At 42.4% G+C, this 16,338-nt stretch overlaps 1 protein-coding gene across 23 annotated transcripts in view; it reads right to left on the reverse strand.

The window, feature by feature from the left end:
* Window positions 1–1,856: 1,856 nt before the first annotated feature.
* TPM1 (tropomyosin 1) overlaps window positions 1,857–16,338 on the reverse strand; it is a 29,433-nt gene continuing 14,951 nt past the window's right edge. For 4 of the 23 annotated variants that reach the window (XM_032297236.1, XM_032297238.1, XM_032297254.1 and 1 more), the window contains 7 exons: window positions 16,056–16,189; window positions 13,573–13,690; window positions 12,306–12,376; window positions 11,455–11,530; window positions 10,973–11,035; window positions 10,606–10,675; window positions 1,857–2,688 (listed from right to left, as the gene is read on the reverse strand). In XM_032297236.1, the coding sequence (XP_032153127.1) occupies window positions 2,606–2,688; window positions 10,606–10,675; window positions 10,973–11,035; window positions 11,455–11,530; window positions 12,306–12,376; window positions 13,573–13,690; window positions 16,056–16,189 (615 nt within the window). In that variant the 3' untranslated portion in view covers window positions 1,857–2,605. Of the gene's footprint in view, window positions 3,891–7,546; window positions 7,750–9,110; window positions 9,194–10,605; window positions 10,676–10,972; window positions 11,036–11,454; window positions 11,531–11,972; window positions 12,049–12,305; window positions 12,377–13,572; window positions 13,691–16,055; window positions 16,190–16,338 lie in introns of those variants that run through there. The other 19 variants (XM_032297234.1, XM_032297235.1, XM_032297246.1 and 16 more) reach the window with 8 other exon arrangements.

Consider the following 16,338-nt stretch of genomic DNA (forward strand, 5'->3'; position numbering starts at 1 on the left):
TTCAACCTCCATCTTCCCAGCCTCCTCCTCTCCTAATTATACCTGTGGCTTCATCTGTTTTCACCTGTATCTAGGAACTGTTTTTCTTCTGCTGTAAAATGTTGGAAACAAGGGGAAGAAGATTCCAGGCAGGGCTCTGGAGTCACACAGGGTAAGAGTTTGAAGCCCAACCCCACTACTTGGGAGCTACTGAACTGAGTCTCTGAGCCTCAGTGATGTGAGGCTTAAGTGGAATAACCTTGTGAGTACAAGTTCTTTAGCACACATAAATGGCACCTGCAAGTATTCATAACCATCATCATCGTTTGGGGTAAAGTTAGTGCTCCCTTAGCTTCACAAGGATGGGTACTATCCTCTGTAGTGGTCTTTGGAGCATAAATGACAAGTTGAGGACCACAGCAGTTAACCTTTTTTTTTTTTTTTGAGATGGGAATCTCACTCTGTCATTCAGGCTGGAGTTCAGTGGCACTATCTCGGCTCACTGCAACCTCCGCCTCCCAGGTTCAAGCGATTGTCTTGCCTCAGCCTCCAGAGTAGCTGGGATTATAGGTGCACACCACGCCTGGCTAATTTTTGCAATTTTCTTAGAGACAGGGTTTCACCATGTGGGCCATGCTGGTATCGTTTGAACTCCTGACCTCAAGGATTCACCTGCCTCAGCCTCCCAAAGTGCTGGGATTACAGGTGTGAGCCACCATGCCTGGCTGAGCAGTTAACTTTTATGGAACAAGCCCTAGGTGTCTGGCATTGTGCCATGTACTTGAAGTGCTTATGGATTTGATTCCCACAGTTACAAACTATGAGCTAGGTGCTAATCTCACCTCCATTTTAAAGATGGAGCAGCTTGGATTTCGGGACTTGACAGGTTAGGAAGCCTAATAAAGGTGGAGTTCTGATTTGAAGCCAGATCTGGCTCTCCATGTGAAAGAGGGCCAGGTTTAGGAAAGGCTTCCATGACTACAGTGGTGCAGTGTGGGTTTTTTCCTAGCTGGGGACTGGCAAAGGTGAGCCTAGGGGTGCTGAAACTGTGGGAAGGTTGAGACCAGAGCATTTATTTGCCGTGAGCAAGGTGACAGATTTTCAGGAGACCTAAAACCAGGCTCTGGGACCCTGCTAGGATTCTTGGCCTTATAGCCTTTGTCTTTCTGTGGAGAAGAGATTCCTGATTAAGGGTCATGGAAGAACAGTTACAGAGATACTGAATACTTTCAAATGAAAAGATATCTGCATCCAAATGAGTTTTCATAGATGTCCATTCCGCTGTTTGCTTTTGGTGAGAACATCCTTTTTCCTCCCTGCAGTACAACTCAAGCCAGGATTGTGTGTAATCTGTTTTGTTTGCTTAAAGTCTTCAAGAGCTAGGAAAATGACTGATGATATTTTTAGTTTCTAAGTCTGAGAAAATGGAGATGTACTGGAATTGAGAACTCATGAGTTGGGAAGCAGAAAGTCATAAAGACTCATTAAAGCAGTACTTTTGGGACAACAGTAGATTTGGCACATTAACCCAGCATTTGTTCATGTGTGGCTATGTCACTTTTAGAGACTCAGCTGATATGTCAGAAGAAAAATCCCCAAACCAGTAAAATCACTGTGAAAGTCCTACATGTATGTGCAGATACACACCAATAACATTGAAAATTACATTTGGAAAGGTGCTCTCTTGCTTGGTTATAACTTTAAGAGACCAAAATAATGCTGTTTTTAGTGTTTCTGAAAAGGTAACACATGACACCTAGTTTCTCCTGGACTCTGGGATATTGTTCTGAGAACCCATTTATGGGGGAAGGCAGGTCAGCTGCATGCACGATCAAAAGTTCACAAATTAAGAACATATAAATGACAGGACCACCAAATTTAGAAAATGTCCTACAATGTGCATTTTATTCCATATCATTATACAATGTTTACATATAGTTATAACTCTCAAGAAAATGTCCTTTACCAATTTTATGTAGTGTCTAAATCTTTCACTTTAACATGAAGAAACTGAAAAGAGTGGAAATCCACACTCATTATTATCCTATGGACTGTCATGAGCTGCACGTGTGCCAATCAGAAAGGAATGGAAGTCTCAGAAGAGCAGCGTGGCTTACAGACCCTAGGCTTTAGTGAATTCAGGCATGCGGGATCCACAGTCTCATCTCGTAGTAAAACTCAGGACAAAATAAATTAGCGTTGGACAGAGTTCTACATTGTACAATATTGAACAAAAGACCACAGGGGGACCTTTTGTTTAAAGTAGCACCAATCCACACCTGATTGTGTTTCCAACATTAATCTTCCTGTTGACTCTATCATTGGCACTTTGAACGGAACTACTTCTGCTTTAGTGAGGATTCCTACGCTGACTCAGCATACTGTGTTGCTAAACTCTACAAAGTGTGGCAACATCAACCTGGGAAATGGCACATTTAAACCATTATCGCCCTGACATGGGTTTGCCTTTTTGTGTGTGTTTTCCCCACCCCCTGACCTAGCTGGTATTTTGTGGATGTTTCTGTGACAGTGGTAAAAGTAAATAAAAATGCATTTAAGGGGTAAGCAGTTGTTTAAAAACAAAACAGAAACAAAATGAAAGAATGTGGTCGCAGCTAAGGAGGTTTCACATGTTGTTTAACTCCAGTAAAGTCTGATCCAGCATCTGATGCATACTAAGGTTTTCTTCTTTGGCATGAGCCACTTTCTCTGTGGTGGGATTAGAAAATTAAGTTATGAATAGCTGTGCTTTGGACACAATGGTGGTTTGTACATTTAGGCAGGCAAACATCAATCACAAACACAGGATGAGATGATTAGAACTAGGCATGCTTGTAAGACATTACTCATTTCTAGACAAGAATCTAAGTCGGGGGGAGGATGTCTTTGACCCAAAGGAGCCATGGAATGGATTCTCATAGAGCAGTCGGGTGCACCTCCACCAACAATTCACTATGAAGATAAAATGCACATGGGGTTTGGTGAAGGTTCACTGACTGTGCCATGGGAACAGGGAGAGGTAAAAACCAAATACAGCTGCAGCATTGCTATACAAACTGGAGAAGTTACTAACAGCAGACATTTCCGAGGTACAGGCAGTTAAAAGTGGGAGTTGTGCAGTAACACAAACTCACAAAAACAAAGATGACAAATAGGTTTTCTGAGAACTTTTAAAATGATGTATTTCTGTTGCTCATAAAAAAAAAAATACCAACATGTTTCATGCACACTTCATTAGGACATTCCTTTATTATTTTTATAATGTTCTACTTATTAATAGCATGACATTCTCCCCAGACTCCAACAGCACCATTAGACTGAATAAAGCCTACCTTTCAGACAACCAGGGGCTTCTGGCATGAGTTCCTGTTTTCAAAAGCTATTTTGCCCAAGCATAGGTACATTTAATCATATTTCAGATGCTATACCAGATATTTATGTTAGGAATATGAATATGTAATAGGAATACACACACACACACACACACATATATATATATACTTAAAGCAGGACTCACGGCTGTCAGTGGGAAATAGAAAATTTGGGGGGGGGTCCTCATTATCAGTTCAAACAAGAGGACCTGCTATTTCAAAGAGGGGTGCTGAATTGAATAAGTATTTTACCATAAAAGCTGTTTTGTGATTAAAGAGAACATAATTATTCCAGCCATATAGAGGAAAATGCAGGCAAGGCCGGACTTTCAGCCAATTCCTTGCATTTGCATTTCTGCAGAAAGCAACGGTTTTCAACTCTATTAGTTGAAGGTAGGACAGTCTTAGATTTTCTGCACGTGGGCTCCACTCCTAGAATTCAGCCCAAGTTTTTTCACTCTTAAGTTTAATCCTCATTCAGGGCCAGCTTTAGTTCATTAGTGAGGCGGCGGTTTTGCTCAAGTTGCTGGTAGAGTTGATCTGTACAGTCAGCAAGCAGGTTAGCAGAAAAGAGGCAGAAGGAAGAAAGGTTAGCAGACTCAGTGAGAGGCAGTTAATAGAGAACACAGAGACCTCAAGCAGGACAGTAGCTGGTCATTTGCTGAGCAGTTTACTCTTACCCCATAGTCACCTGTCCTGTATCGAGGAAGAGTAGACCCTACAAAGCTTTGTAGACTTAGGGTCAGAATTTCTCTCTTGGTAGGGAAAGAGGAGAGGGGGAGCAACAGGAGGAGGAAGAGTGAATGTTCCTCTTACACTGCACTAAACCACTTTGTGAGCTGAGCCATATATAGTTTCTGGCAATAGGTTTGGGAATGGAGGCCCAGCTGGAGGCGAGCCAGCGTGACATCCACCCCTTACTGGGGCTCAGTGTTGAACTCAGCTGAAACCTCGACCTCCCCAGGGTAGCCCACCTCTTCCAGGACCCCTTTCCTCTTGTTCTCAGGGCAGGTTTTACTTTCAGGTAGTACCAACTGGGGGATACTGCTTTTGCTGCACTGAAATATTTTGAAATTTGGAATTAAGTCCCTGTCCTTCCCCCAGTCACCAAAACACAGGGTCCACATTCTGACTCCCATCTAGCTTTGATAGTGGTATCTATTCAAATAGCAAAAGAACAAGCACTTGTCTCCACTCAACACTGATTTAGAATTTACCTGCTTGCTTCTTGAAGAGGATGGCATTCATGTGTGGTGCTAATGGATGTGGATAAAATGAACAAAGCTTGGAACACCTACATGAAGATCAGCATGATACACATGATCTGCTCACAGGGCAAGGAAACCAACTACAGGAGTCTGTCTGTATCTGACGATCCAGGGGACACCCAAGCTGACAAACAAGAGCCCGGTATGCACTGGGAACAGCCAGAGGATGCATGGTGGCTTTGAATGATGGTGACAACTTGGATCTAGAAATATTTCATGGTCTTGAAAAACTAACAATCCTACTCCTGGGGAAAATGTGCCTGCAGCCCCCAGGTCTGTCAAGAGATTGAGTAGCTCTCACATTAACATTCTCATAAATGGTAGGAGATGGGAGAATGCTATGCTCGTTACATTTTCTCACTTGGAATATCTGCCGCTCTGTCCTCTTTGCTCATCCACAGTTTCTGAATATGCAAAACTCCAGTCAAATGTCAGCTACCTCTTCTAGGGAGCTCCCAGTCAGGATGGTTCTCTCTTCCTTGTTAGCTCCAAATGCACATGCCTATTGGTTCTGACTTGCTTCACTCCTCTCTCCCGGCACCAGACAGCCAGCTCATCAAGAGCAAAGAACCTTTCCAGCCTGTCTCTCTACCACACCCCCACTGCTTCCCGTGGTGTTTTGCATGTGGCATATGCTTGGGGGTTGCAAGACATAGCCCCATTACTACATTTACACTATGGTCATAGGGAACTGTCGCCATGGGTAGGGAGCATGTCTCAGTTTGCTGAACCCAAATGTTTGGCCAGGCTAGAATGGAAGAACTTTGGAGAAACACTGGAGAATCCAGAGGCTCAGTGTGAATTCAGCAGGAAGGACAGTGGTCCCTCCCACAGCCTCCTCTGGACCTGCTCTCCTTCAGCTACTGTGGAGCTGGTGTGCATGGGTGGCCCAAAGGCAGGGACAAGACATGCTCTTATCCTTGGAAGTGTTCTCCCCTCCCGTTCTATGGAGACTCTCAGCTGCCTGAAGCTTCAAGTGCCCCAAAACTCAGTGATGCTTTTGGATTGGCCCACCAGAGCAGCTGTGGCTATGGCCTGGCCGTTTGAACCAGAAGCCTGGGCTCCAACAATTTCCTGATAAACCTGACTTGCTGTTTTCCTCTTGCATATGCACACCCTGGGCTACTCCCGACCTGCCCTCCTGATCCAATAGTGCCTACTTCCCCTTGTTGAGTGTACTTATAGAAAGTGTGAAAGTCTCTGGAAGGGTTTCCAAAAAACAGATGTGCCTCCAGAATTACATGAACATCTGCTCAGCAGAACTTTCAGACTTGGCATTTTGTCTATGTCAGGAAGCAGGGTTTGCTCAGAGAAGGGTACACTTCTCTTATTCTGAATTTAAAAAAGAACAAGGAAGGAGTCATAGTCAGAAGCAGGCCCAAGGAGCCTTAAGAAAAGGAAAACATGAAATTATAGAAGCCTTTATACACTCAAAGGAGAGACACTGTCCAGATTCTAAATTTAAAAGTCCATCACATTATGACTAAAATACTGTAATTCACAGCTTTTTTAAAAAAGAGTATTTCCTCTCTGCTTTGAAGTTTCTGTAGAGTGAGAATGACACTATCTATCTTCAGAGTTTGTCCAAATTGATTTGAGTATGGTGGTATATGGGCTAAAAAAACTATATACAAAACATGCAGATCATCCATGTTAAAAAAAAAAGAAAACTGGCCGGGCGCGGTGGCTCAAGCCTGTAATCCCAGCACTTTGGGAGGCCGAGGCGGGTGGATCACGAGGTCAAGAGATCGAGACCATCCTGGTCAACATGGTGAAACCCCGTCTCTACTAAAACTACAAAAAAATTAGCTTGGGCATGGTGGTGCGTGCCTGTAATCCCAGCGACTCAGGAGGCTGAGGCAGGAGAATTGCCTGAACCCAGGAGGCGGAGGTTGCGGTGAGCCGAGATCACGCCATTGCACTCCAGCCTGGGTAACAAAAGCGAAACTCCGTCTCAAAAAAAAAAAAAAAAAAGAAAACCAGGAGAACTATAAAGTCAGATTGTCGAGGAAGGACAAATGTTGGGAATTATGACACTAAAGTCCCTATTAGTTAAAGTTCTAATTTTTGCAATGTATTTTTTTTAATCACTTAATTGGCGTTAGCCAAAATAGAAGCCCAAATGAAATACAATTGTTGGGGGAAAAAAGAGGAACTTTCATTGCTATATTTAAAAAATGTCCATAAATGAAAACACAGCCATTGAACACAAAGATTATGTACAATCCCTCCCAAAGAATATGTGCTGAAGAGCACAAAACAAATCACGACTGAACAGAGTAATCATATTTAGAAAACCTAAGGTGTCATTTTCATGATCAAAATAAAAGTAGCTGAGTAATAAATATACTTCGAAAAAGCCTGAACTCTTCTTTGTGCTATAAAAGGATGATCGACAATAACCAAAATTTACATTGTTTGAATCCAAGTTCTTTTTCACCCTTTTCAGTGTATAACTTCCTAGTAACGTGGGATAGCTTCGGAACCATTCATTATGAGCCTTTCATCAGTTAGCCATGTCCTCCCAAGCAGGGCCACCGAAGTATCAACACAGAGGGGTCACTACATCCCAAGCTAAACCTCCAGCAAAGGGAGACACTGATCAAGCCAGAACTTACAACTCTCAATAAGCAACGTCCCCTGTGTGACTCAGACTGCATACCAGAGCCATCACAATCCCCCCCAAATCCCATAGATGTCCAGGCCTCACTCTAACCTTTGAAGGGGTGCAGGCCTGGGCATTTTTTTAAAGTTCAACAAGGAACTACTGTGCTTTAGCAGCTCCTAATACAATTCTGTATAATGTTCAGAATTTAAAAGAAAGCAGCAGCCAAAAAACTAACCCTCATATGTGTGAAGCAGCTCTGTAGTTTTATTCAATGTTGAAACTAAAATGTCAATAAATAAGAAGTAAAAAGAATAGCAAACAGATATAGCTTACACAGTGTTTATTTGACACTGAAATGATGAGCTTCTGTACAACAGAAAGCACAGTGTGTGCCTGGCTCTAAGGCAGGATGCTAAGAGAGAGAACCAGGGTCAGCTGGAGAACAGACAAATGCAGAGCTCAGAGAGGTGGTACATCCAGCTCGACGAGGGAGTCTTGGGAGAAGTGAAGCAAAGAAACTTATCTGCGTGAAGATAAAAAGGTGGGAGAAAAAGGAAAAAAGTGGTACAATGGGGAAAAAAAAAAAAAAAAAAGAAAACAAACCAATAGATGAGAGCACTTGAAACACAGACAAGAAGCAGTCATGCAAAACCCACTGCCAGCCATACCATCAGAAGGACTGCTGTCTTCTCACCTGAAGCGTCACAGGCTGCCTTTGGGCAAGGGTCCATTTTAAGAAGACCCATGAACAGAATTTAAAAACAAATTTTATGCTACACTCATCTTTCAGAATATTTAATCATACTGGATGCAAAAAGTGTTTCCCAAAGAATCACCATGTTTTAGCACTGGAAAAGACCTTAGAGACAAATGATCTGATCCACCCCCTGAATTACAAATGGGGGATGAGAAGACAGACTTTTCTCTGGTTTCCATGGCAACAGTCATGTCTCTAGGGGCTTTTATGTTGAGTGTGGGGATTCTATAACCTCTAAGGCAGCAGGCACAGGCCACACTCTTCGTTACCATTTTTTTTTTTTTTTTTTTTTTTCTGGGGAAAAAGAATAAAAGGGGGGTTTGGAAAATAAAATTTCCAGCTTCAATGGAATTTAGGGTGATATCAGACGGAAGAACTCTGAAATATTACAGATTAGAATTTAGTAGAACAAATTTAATGTTTAAGTTTGGTTAGTAATATGTAAATTAGTTGTATCTGTTCAAGGTTCTTCTCTTGATAATAGGATTACCTACTCCAACTCTTACTGCCTCACAGTAAAATCTGGGCCATTAACTCCTAAGCTCACATTGTACAATCTGTGTTCCATTTCCCATTTCTTTGACACAGGTTATGGTAAATATTCATTTTAATTCCTTTCAAAAAAATGAAATTAAAGCCTCGGTTATTCAGCAGAGGGTTCCTTTTACTCTAGAATTCTTAAAAGTAAAAGAGGATCTTTTATAGTACCATCCTTCAATTTATATTTACTTGATGAAAATGATTATGTTGTACTTAGTTGAATCTCAGGAAACAAATTTTTGATATTTCTTGAGAATTTCCTGTACAACAGCATGGCCATCTAGTCTTGAGTTTAATTTCCCAAAAGGATGGTGCTCAAGGTCACTCATTCTAGTTCATTGCTCTCATTTAGCATTTACAAAATAAAAGGAATCTGAAAGGAAAATGGTTTGTGTAGACACACTTAATCTAGTTCGCCTTCATATTAGTAGAAAGTGAAAAAACAATGACTATTCTAGGTTATGACAAAAAGGGTGAATACAGGAGTGCAAAGATCAAGAGTGCAGAGATCAAGAAGCAAGGGATGGTGGTGCATTTATTACATTAGCATGAGGGCATGGGTGCAAGCAGGCAGAGTGGATGAACGTTTACATGGAAGTCATATCGTTGAGAGCGTGGTCCAGCTCCTCGCTGATGGCTTTGTACTTCAGTTTCTGAGCGTACAGCTCGTCTATGACCAGGAAGTGGAAGGCAGAGGTGCAAGAACATGAAGAGTGATCAAGAGATGGGGGGTGAGTGAGGGTGGCGCGCGCACCATCCCAACACAGCAGCAAGAAAAGGGCAATGCATTGAAGGGGTTGGTGCCGCAGCAGGTGGCCAATGCAGGAGGCGTGCGTTTTGTTTTAAATAAATTGAAACAAAAACAAAGAGAACAAAACCCATTAGAAAATAAAATGAGAAAGACTCATTACGAAAATCATAGCAAACATGGTAGGTGTATCAAGTAAACCATGTTAAATCCTAAATGAAACCACAGAAGGCTGTCTCCTGGTCAGCGGGGTAGGGGCTAATGGAACATTTTTCTTTTGCAGAGCTATATTTTAATTACACTGGAGTAGTCAGCCACCTGCAGCTACAAACAATGGGAAAAAAACACCCAAGGGCACTGTTTTGGAAGAACAATTTGTGACTACAGCCTGTAGTCCTTATCTGGCTCCACCTTCAAACCACTGACTTCCTGACCACACCAGACCACTGGGATAGTGATTTCTTAGTGTCATTTAAGCTACTCCTGTGGTCTTCCCATTCCAGCTGCCTATTACTGGTCCAGGAGGCTTGAAAAAGAGCGTCACACTTTATATGGCACGTGTGCAATTTAATTTTTGTAATTATGCAGGTTTCATACTTTGCTGCACTTTGGCAGATCATTTTGCAACCATTTGTCATCCTCTCTTCTCTACTATTTTGGTTATTATCTGCACCAAACACTAGTTCCTTCTCTAATCCCTTCTATTTGTATGTGATGTATATGTTTGTCGTTTTTCTTTTTCACAGTAACCCTTCACAAGCTTCAAAGCTCAACAGTTAGGATATCCATGAGATAGAGTGGTTATTACTAATATAAAACCTAAATGCCCTAGGAGAGAAATGCTTAACTATATTTTCCGCTCCTCCTTCAGGATCTAAAATACTTTGCTAAGATAATAAATGACTTAAAAAAAACAAACCCAAATCCTTACTTTGAATTCATACTTGGAAGAAGATGGATTCTTCTAAAAACAAGTCCATATCCTTCCCAATTTAATTAGGAAATAACACTAAAGATTTAAACTATACTAGAGTCATTCTCACCTATAAGCACGTCACTCACAGTGAAAAATAAACCTGCCACACTTATGATGAGCATGAAGTTAAGCTAGATGGTGTTTGCCACTAGGGCTGGTGGCTAACTAGTCACCTCTTGAGCAGAAGACTCAGGTTCATGAGTTTAAAAGCCACAGAGGAAAACCCCAGAGGACAGACAGAAAGAATGTGTAAGTGCAAAGGAGTCTATCAGGGTAGATGGAAAATTTGAATTGGAAAATCTGCCAGATCAGTATTCAACCATAAGGAGTAAATGAAAAACAGTACTTAAGATCTTACCTTCTAAGTCATCAATGCTTTTCTCCAATTTAGTTACTGACCTCTCCGCAAACTCAGCCCGAGTCTCAGCCTGTAATGATTTATTTGAGTCAAAGTTGGGAAGTTTTATGTTTTCCTTAGCTACAAACATAGGGAAAACTAGAGGATGAAAATGAAGCACATCACCCATAAAATGGATCTGAGACTACTTGTCAATTTCAGTCATTAATGTGAGAAATGGAGCTAGTACGGCACATAAACTCCAAGGCGACCTTTGAATATTCCTGACTTGGATCACTGGACCTTTAAAATGAAAAGGCCCTGACCGGTTCCATGAAAACAAACTCATTTAAAATCCAGCTGGCTTCATCCACAACTCTCATATTACCTCCTTCAGCTTGTCGGAAAGGACCTTGATCTCTTCCTCATATTTGTCTTCCTTCTGCGAGTACTGTAATTAGAAAGAGCATTCCAGATGTCAGGCTGCAGCTCACTCTACTCATGCCTTCTCATGCAAAGAACTCGCCAGCCCAGCCAACAGATGTTAAGGATGTCTTAGGAGGTAATGGAACCTCTGATATCAAATGGCACACTGCAATACATTCTCTGCTTTCTTGCCTATTGTTTTACATGGGATAACAAGATAACTTATCCACTTGGCACTTGGTTTAAATTAAATTGATGACTCACATCCCTAACATAAAATAAATTCTCTAGTTAAAAAAAAGAATTTGTTATCTAGTAACTCTCTAAAAATCACCTCATAATATTGTCATTTACTAAATGTCTATGTTCGGTTGCTTTCACCGGCAGGGTCTCTTGAGCAGCACTTAAACGATGCCTTTCCCCGACACCATGCTCCTGGCCTACCTTCTCAGCCTGAGCCTCCAGTGACTTCAAGTTGTTCGTCACAGTTTTCAATTCTTCTTCAAGCTCGGCACATTTGCTAATGTTTTCGATCAGAGGCAGAAAGGGTGGGAGACAAGCCAAAGGAAAGAGGAGAGAAAAAGGAGAGGGATGGGAAAAAATGAAAACCAAGTCCTAGAGACGAAGGACTGCCTTAAAGTAGCCAAATCATCAGGTATTAAAATGTGTACTTTTGCCAGGAACACTGCCCCCCAACCTTGCAACAGCAGAAGGCAGGGTGACAAAAATCCAACAACTTTGAAGTGCAATAATTTGGCTCCTTTTTTGGCTGCCCAAAGAGCATTTATGAAAGGAAAACAAAGGAGCTCAAAGGACCAAGGGAAAGCACTTAAAGCAAGATATAAATAGCAGAGGGTGAAGTGGAAGTGCAGTCGTTATACCAAACGAACCAGTAGGCATTGGAAGCTGAAAGACGTCTGGGTTGCAGTTAAACCTAAAAACCACACATGAGCCATCAGTACCTTATCCTCTGCAGCCATTAATGCTTTCAAGGTCTGATCCATTATTCTTAATTGTTCTTCCAGCTGTCGGACTTGGCTGTTAGTGGACACAGGAAATGCACAAGGCCATTCACAAAATCAGTGTGCAGGTAAGGCATGCAGTGATACACGCATTCATACATAGACACCCCAAACGAGTCCTCCATGTTCCATACTCGTGGCTCGTCCACATCAAATGAGTACAAAAGGAGCCCGGAGTGGAAACAGGTAATGTGCAGCTGCCAGAAGGTCATGCTGTTTAGTCACTGCTCTGTAGCACCCCATTCGTGGCCTCCTGGCGCCGGGCCCGCTTACCCTTCTGAGAGCTCAGCCCGCTCCTCTGCACGTTCCAGGTCGCTCTCAATGATGACGAGCTTACGGGCCACCTGCAGCAGGAAAACACAGAACACACATACCATGGGTCTTGCAAGCTTAATGTAGGAGGGCATGGGGGTAGGGATCAGATCCCATCAGTCCCTAAGGGTTTTGTGTACTAACAATGTGATTCTCTTTCTGGTAGACCAGAGAGAAGCAAGCCTCCATTAGGAGTGCCGGTAGAGAGGAGATCAGAGGCTTCTGCTCTGATTCAGAGTGGTCAGTTGTGATTAAGCAGTCTCAGTTGGAAGTCTGACGCAGGTGAGCTGGCAGCCAGACCAAAAGTGGAAGGAGGGAGAAAATACAAATTCACAATCTCAAAAACAGCAGTAGGATGAGACATGATGCATTTTATACTGAAAAGGTAGGAGCTGTCAGGAAAACAAAACAAACCTAAGGCCTCCATTGATCTGATGGCTGATCTGTGCATCTACCTCCTTACTGCAGAGGAAGAATACAAGAGACACTAACGTGAGACAAGTTGGTGAGATAACTGACAAAGTCAAGTTTGTATTTAGTGGAAGAAACAGAGAGAGGAAGGGAGGCTCTGAAGCAGATCAAAACTAGTGAGCATAGTGTAATCTGAAAGTAACGATAATAAAAATGAGGGGCCATGCTGTCTCAGGATAGCCACGATGTGATCCAATAAGGAAAAAACAAAAACCTTAATAATCATATTGCCTCTGTTATCACAGGAGGTTGTTTTCATGGGGACATGACCAGGAGCAAATTCAGCAGAAAACCTGTGTTGATAATAGTTTTCTTTACCACCCTTGAGGAGAGAGGCCTCCATGAATCCACTGAGCAACTGTCTGTGGTCTCTAAGTTGCCCAATCTGGATGTGCTAAGTGAATCTGGAAAGAAGTGACTGGCACCATGACAGCATGAGAGCCTCCTTTCACAAGACATAGGGCCCAACTCTCCTTTCTGGCCAAAGATCTTTTGTCTGGGTCTTTGTGCTGGGGGAGAGGAGTTCTGGTCCTTTTTCCCAGTGCTACTGATCAGCTTCACGACAATGCCTGGGATCCCCTAGCAGGATCAAAATTAGAACCGTTTTCTGGAGACAAAGGAGCTTTGCTTCTTGAAACCACCCATTTATTCCAGCAAAGCAGATGGCCTCATTCAGGAATCAAGGTTGTGCTCTGCTCCCTGGCCTCCTGCAGACCACTGCTGAGAGTCCACAAGGCTTTGGGCCCTAGGATCTGACCTCTTCATATTTGCGGTCGGCATCTTCAGCAATGTGCTTGGCCTCTTTCAGTTGGATCTCCTGAATTTCCATTTTTTCTTCATCCTTTTGGGCTCGACTTTCAATGACTTTCATGCCTCTGAAAAGAAAGACAGCAGGAAAATCCAAGATTTAGAGCTAAACTCTCCAAATGCACACTGCACTGCTGTGGCCTGTGAGTCTTGGTGTAAGTGGTAAACCAAAATAGAGCACAGAGCTACTTTTATTTTCCAAACCAGGAAACAACACTTTCCAGAGCTAAAGGTGGAAAAAGGAGACACATTTCTCTCTGTTCGCTGTGAAGGAACACTTCATGCACTGATGAAACTATCAGGCATCTAACATTAGATGAAAGGTACCATGTCAGGATCCTGTTTGAATCTTGGTGGCATGAAACTGGAAAAGCCAATATGTTAAATCGATGAGATCTCTTTCCTTTCCTGTGGAAAAGAAAAGAAATCCTTTGGGAAGGGTTTCTGTGGGAAGGGTCCTGTGGGAAGCCTCAGCTTGCATATGAACCAAAGCTAGAATTAAATTTATCTTTATTTACCTCTTTCTACAAAAAATCCTCTTACCCTGCCAACCATAAGCAAAAATATTAGACTGGCTTACAAAAAACCTGCTGATATTTGACCATTTCAGAACAGTAATAATGGCAACTTCCTAGGATTCAACTGAATGCTTCAGGTTAAGTTTTACCTGTAATGGAACCCTTTCATGACAGCAATGCTGGGAGACAGGCCTGACATTGTCATCTATACTGAGTGTATTAGGGTGCTATGGCATGGTGTTATGTTCCAGAAAAATACTCACCTATGATATTTTATAGCTATATGGAATAATGAGTCATGTTAAAATGGAATTCATTTATCACAATTTAAGTAGGCAGTATAAGTAAACCACTATTTTATTATCATTTTTTTGAGACAGAGTCTCACTCTGTCACCCAGGTTAGAGTGCAGTGGTGTGATCTTGGCTTGCTGCAACCTGCACCTCCCAGGTCAAGCGATTCTCCTGCCTCAGCCTCTCGAGCAGCTGGGATTACAGGTATGTACCACCACACCTGGCTAATTTTTGTATTTTTAGTAGATTTAGGGGTTTTGCCATGTTGTCCAGGCTGGTCTCGAACTCCTGGCCTCAAGTGATCTGCCCGCCTCGGCCTCCTAAAGTGCTGGGATTATAGGCATGAGTCCATTATCTTTTGATGAAGCATTGGAATACAGTTGAAGAGATCTGGGTTGGAGTCTTGGCTTAGCCACAAATATGCTGTGAACCTCGGTGCAACTCATATCACTCTCTGAGCCCTTGTTTACTCACTTGTAGAACTAAGGGACTAAATGATCCCCAAGTTCCCTTTACTCTAAAGTCTAACATTACCAGACTGCTTTAAGGCATACTGCACTAACAAGTATATTTCAGAAAGAAATCAGCCACAAAACCGCTCTTATGTGTACACTGTAAGAGATGATTAGTCATCTTAAAAGCTTGGTTAGCGAAGAAACACTAAGCGGCAGTGAATAATGGCCTAAAAACTTGAAATAAAAATCTTCTTTAATCCTAAAGTATGAAATCACTATTTATACCTGATACCTCGTGGCAGGGTCACTGCAAAGATGGAGAAATGAACAAGGTGACTGACTGCTTTCACTTGCCCAGGTCACGGCACAGACAGATACATGTTCAGTGTTCTGAGCCCCTTCATGCTATACCATCCCTCAAGCAGCAGAATGCTCTCTCACCTCATGGAGTCTCTCTTGAAGTACTTCTATGCAATATGGCAAATCATTAATTCCAACAGTTGAGCACAAGGGAAAATGCCTTCTAGACCACACAAGGCTGTGCTGGTCTATACGAACCATGCTTTCCTTTACTACCACAAAGCTGAATCTTGGAGTAGGGCCAGGTTACAGTGGAGGTGGGCTCAGAACACACAAGCATCTGACTATCTGTGTATTAAGACCAAGTCCAAAATATTTTACTTTTGCAGACCATATTTCTGTTTTATTTGTGTTTTTCTTCTACCTATTTGTTAAGCTATTTGACAACTGACAGTCCATAGTTCCTTTCTCTAGGCCTAAGACTCCTTGGTATATTTTAAAATAAAGTTATACTTTAAAAAATGCACAATTGCTTTGTGGTCTGTAGGAATGAAAGGGCCCACTTGTATCCCTAAGTTTCTCCTTTACATACCTGTCTCCCTCATTAGATGGTGAGCTCTGTGATGGCAGAAATAGGATCTTTTTCTTTTTTGTAACCTTAGGGCTTAGGACAGTGCTTTGCACATAGTAGGTGTTTCACTAATGCTAAATGAACAAAACCAACTGAGTTATACCTGGGATCAATGGAGGAAATGATCCCACCACCAGGGGACTGAAAAATTCTTAAACCTCAAAGATCACAGGAGCCCTCCAGTTTATTCCACTAGGAAAGGCAGCTGCAAAAGATGGCTGATGAGGCATTCTCACCTCTCACTCTCATCTGCTGCCTTCTCAGCTTCCTCCAGCTTCTGCAAAGCTGTTGCCAGACGCTCCTGGGCACGATCCAACTCTTCCTCAACCAGCTGGATGCGTCTGTTCAGAGAAGCTACGTCGGCTTCAGCCTAGGTAGAGAGTGAAACGCATTTCAGAGTTGGGGAGAAAGTGAGGATGGTACCTTGAGGAAGTGGCTGGGACTGCAATGCTGATTTCAGACAGGAAGACTGTCTTCTGGTGAGCTACCTTTAAGTGCATTACAAGCCTTAGTCAACTC

The sequence above is a fragment of the Sapajus apella genome, unplaced genomic scaffold, assembly GCF_009761245.1.
Source record: "Sapajus apella isolate SASKATOON/1434 unplaced genomic scaffold, GSC_monkey_1.0 scaffold37, whole genome shotgun sequence".
NCBI lineage: Eukaryota > Metazoa > Chordata > Mammalia > Primates > Cebidae > Sapajus > Sapajus apella.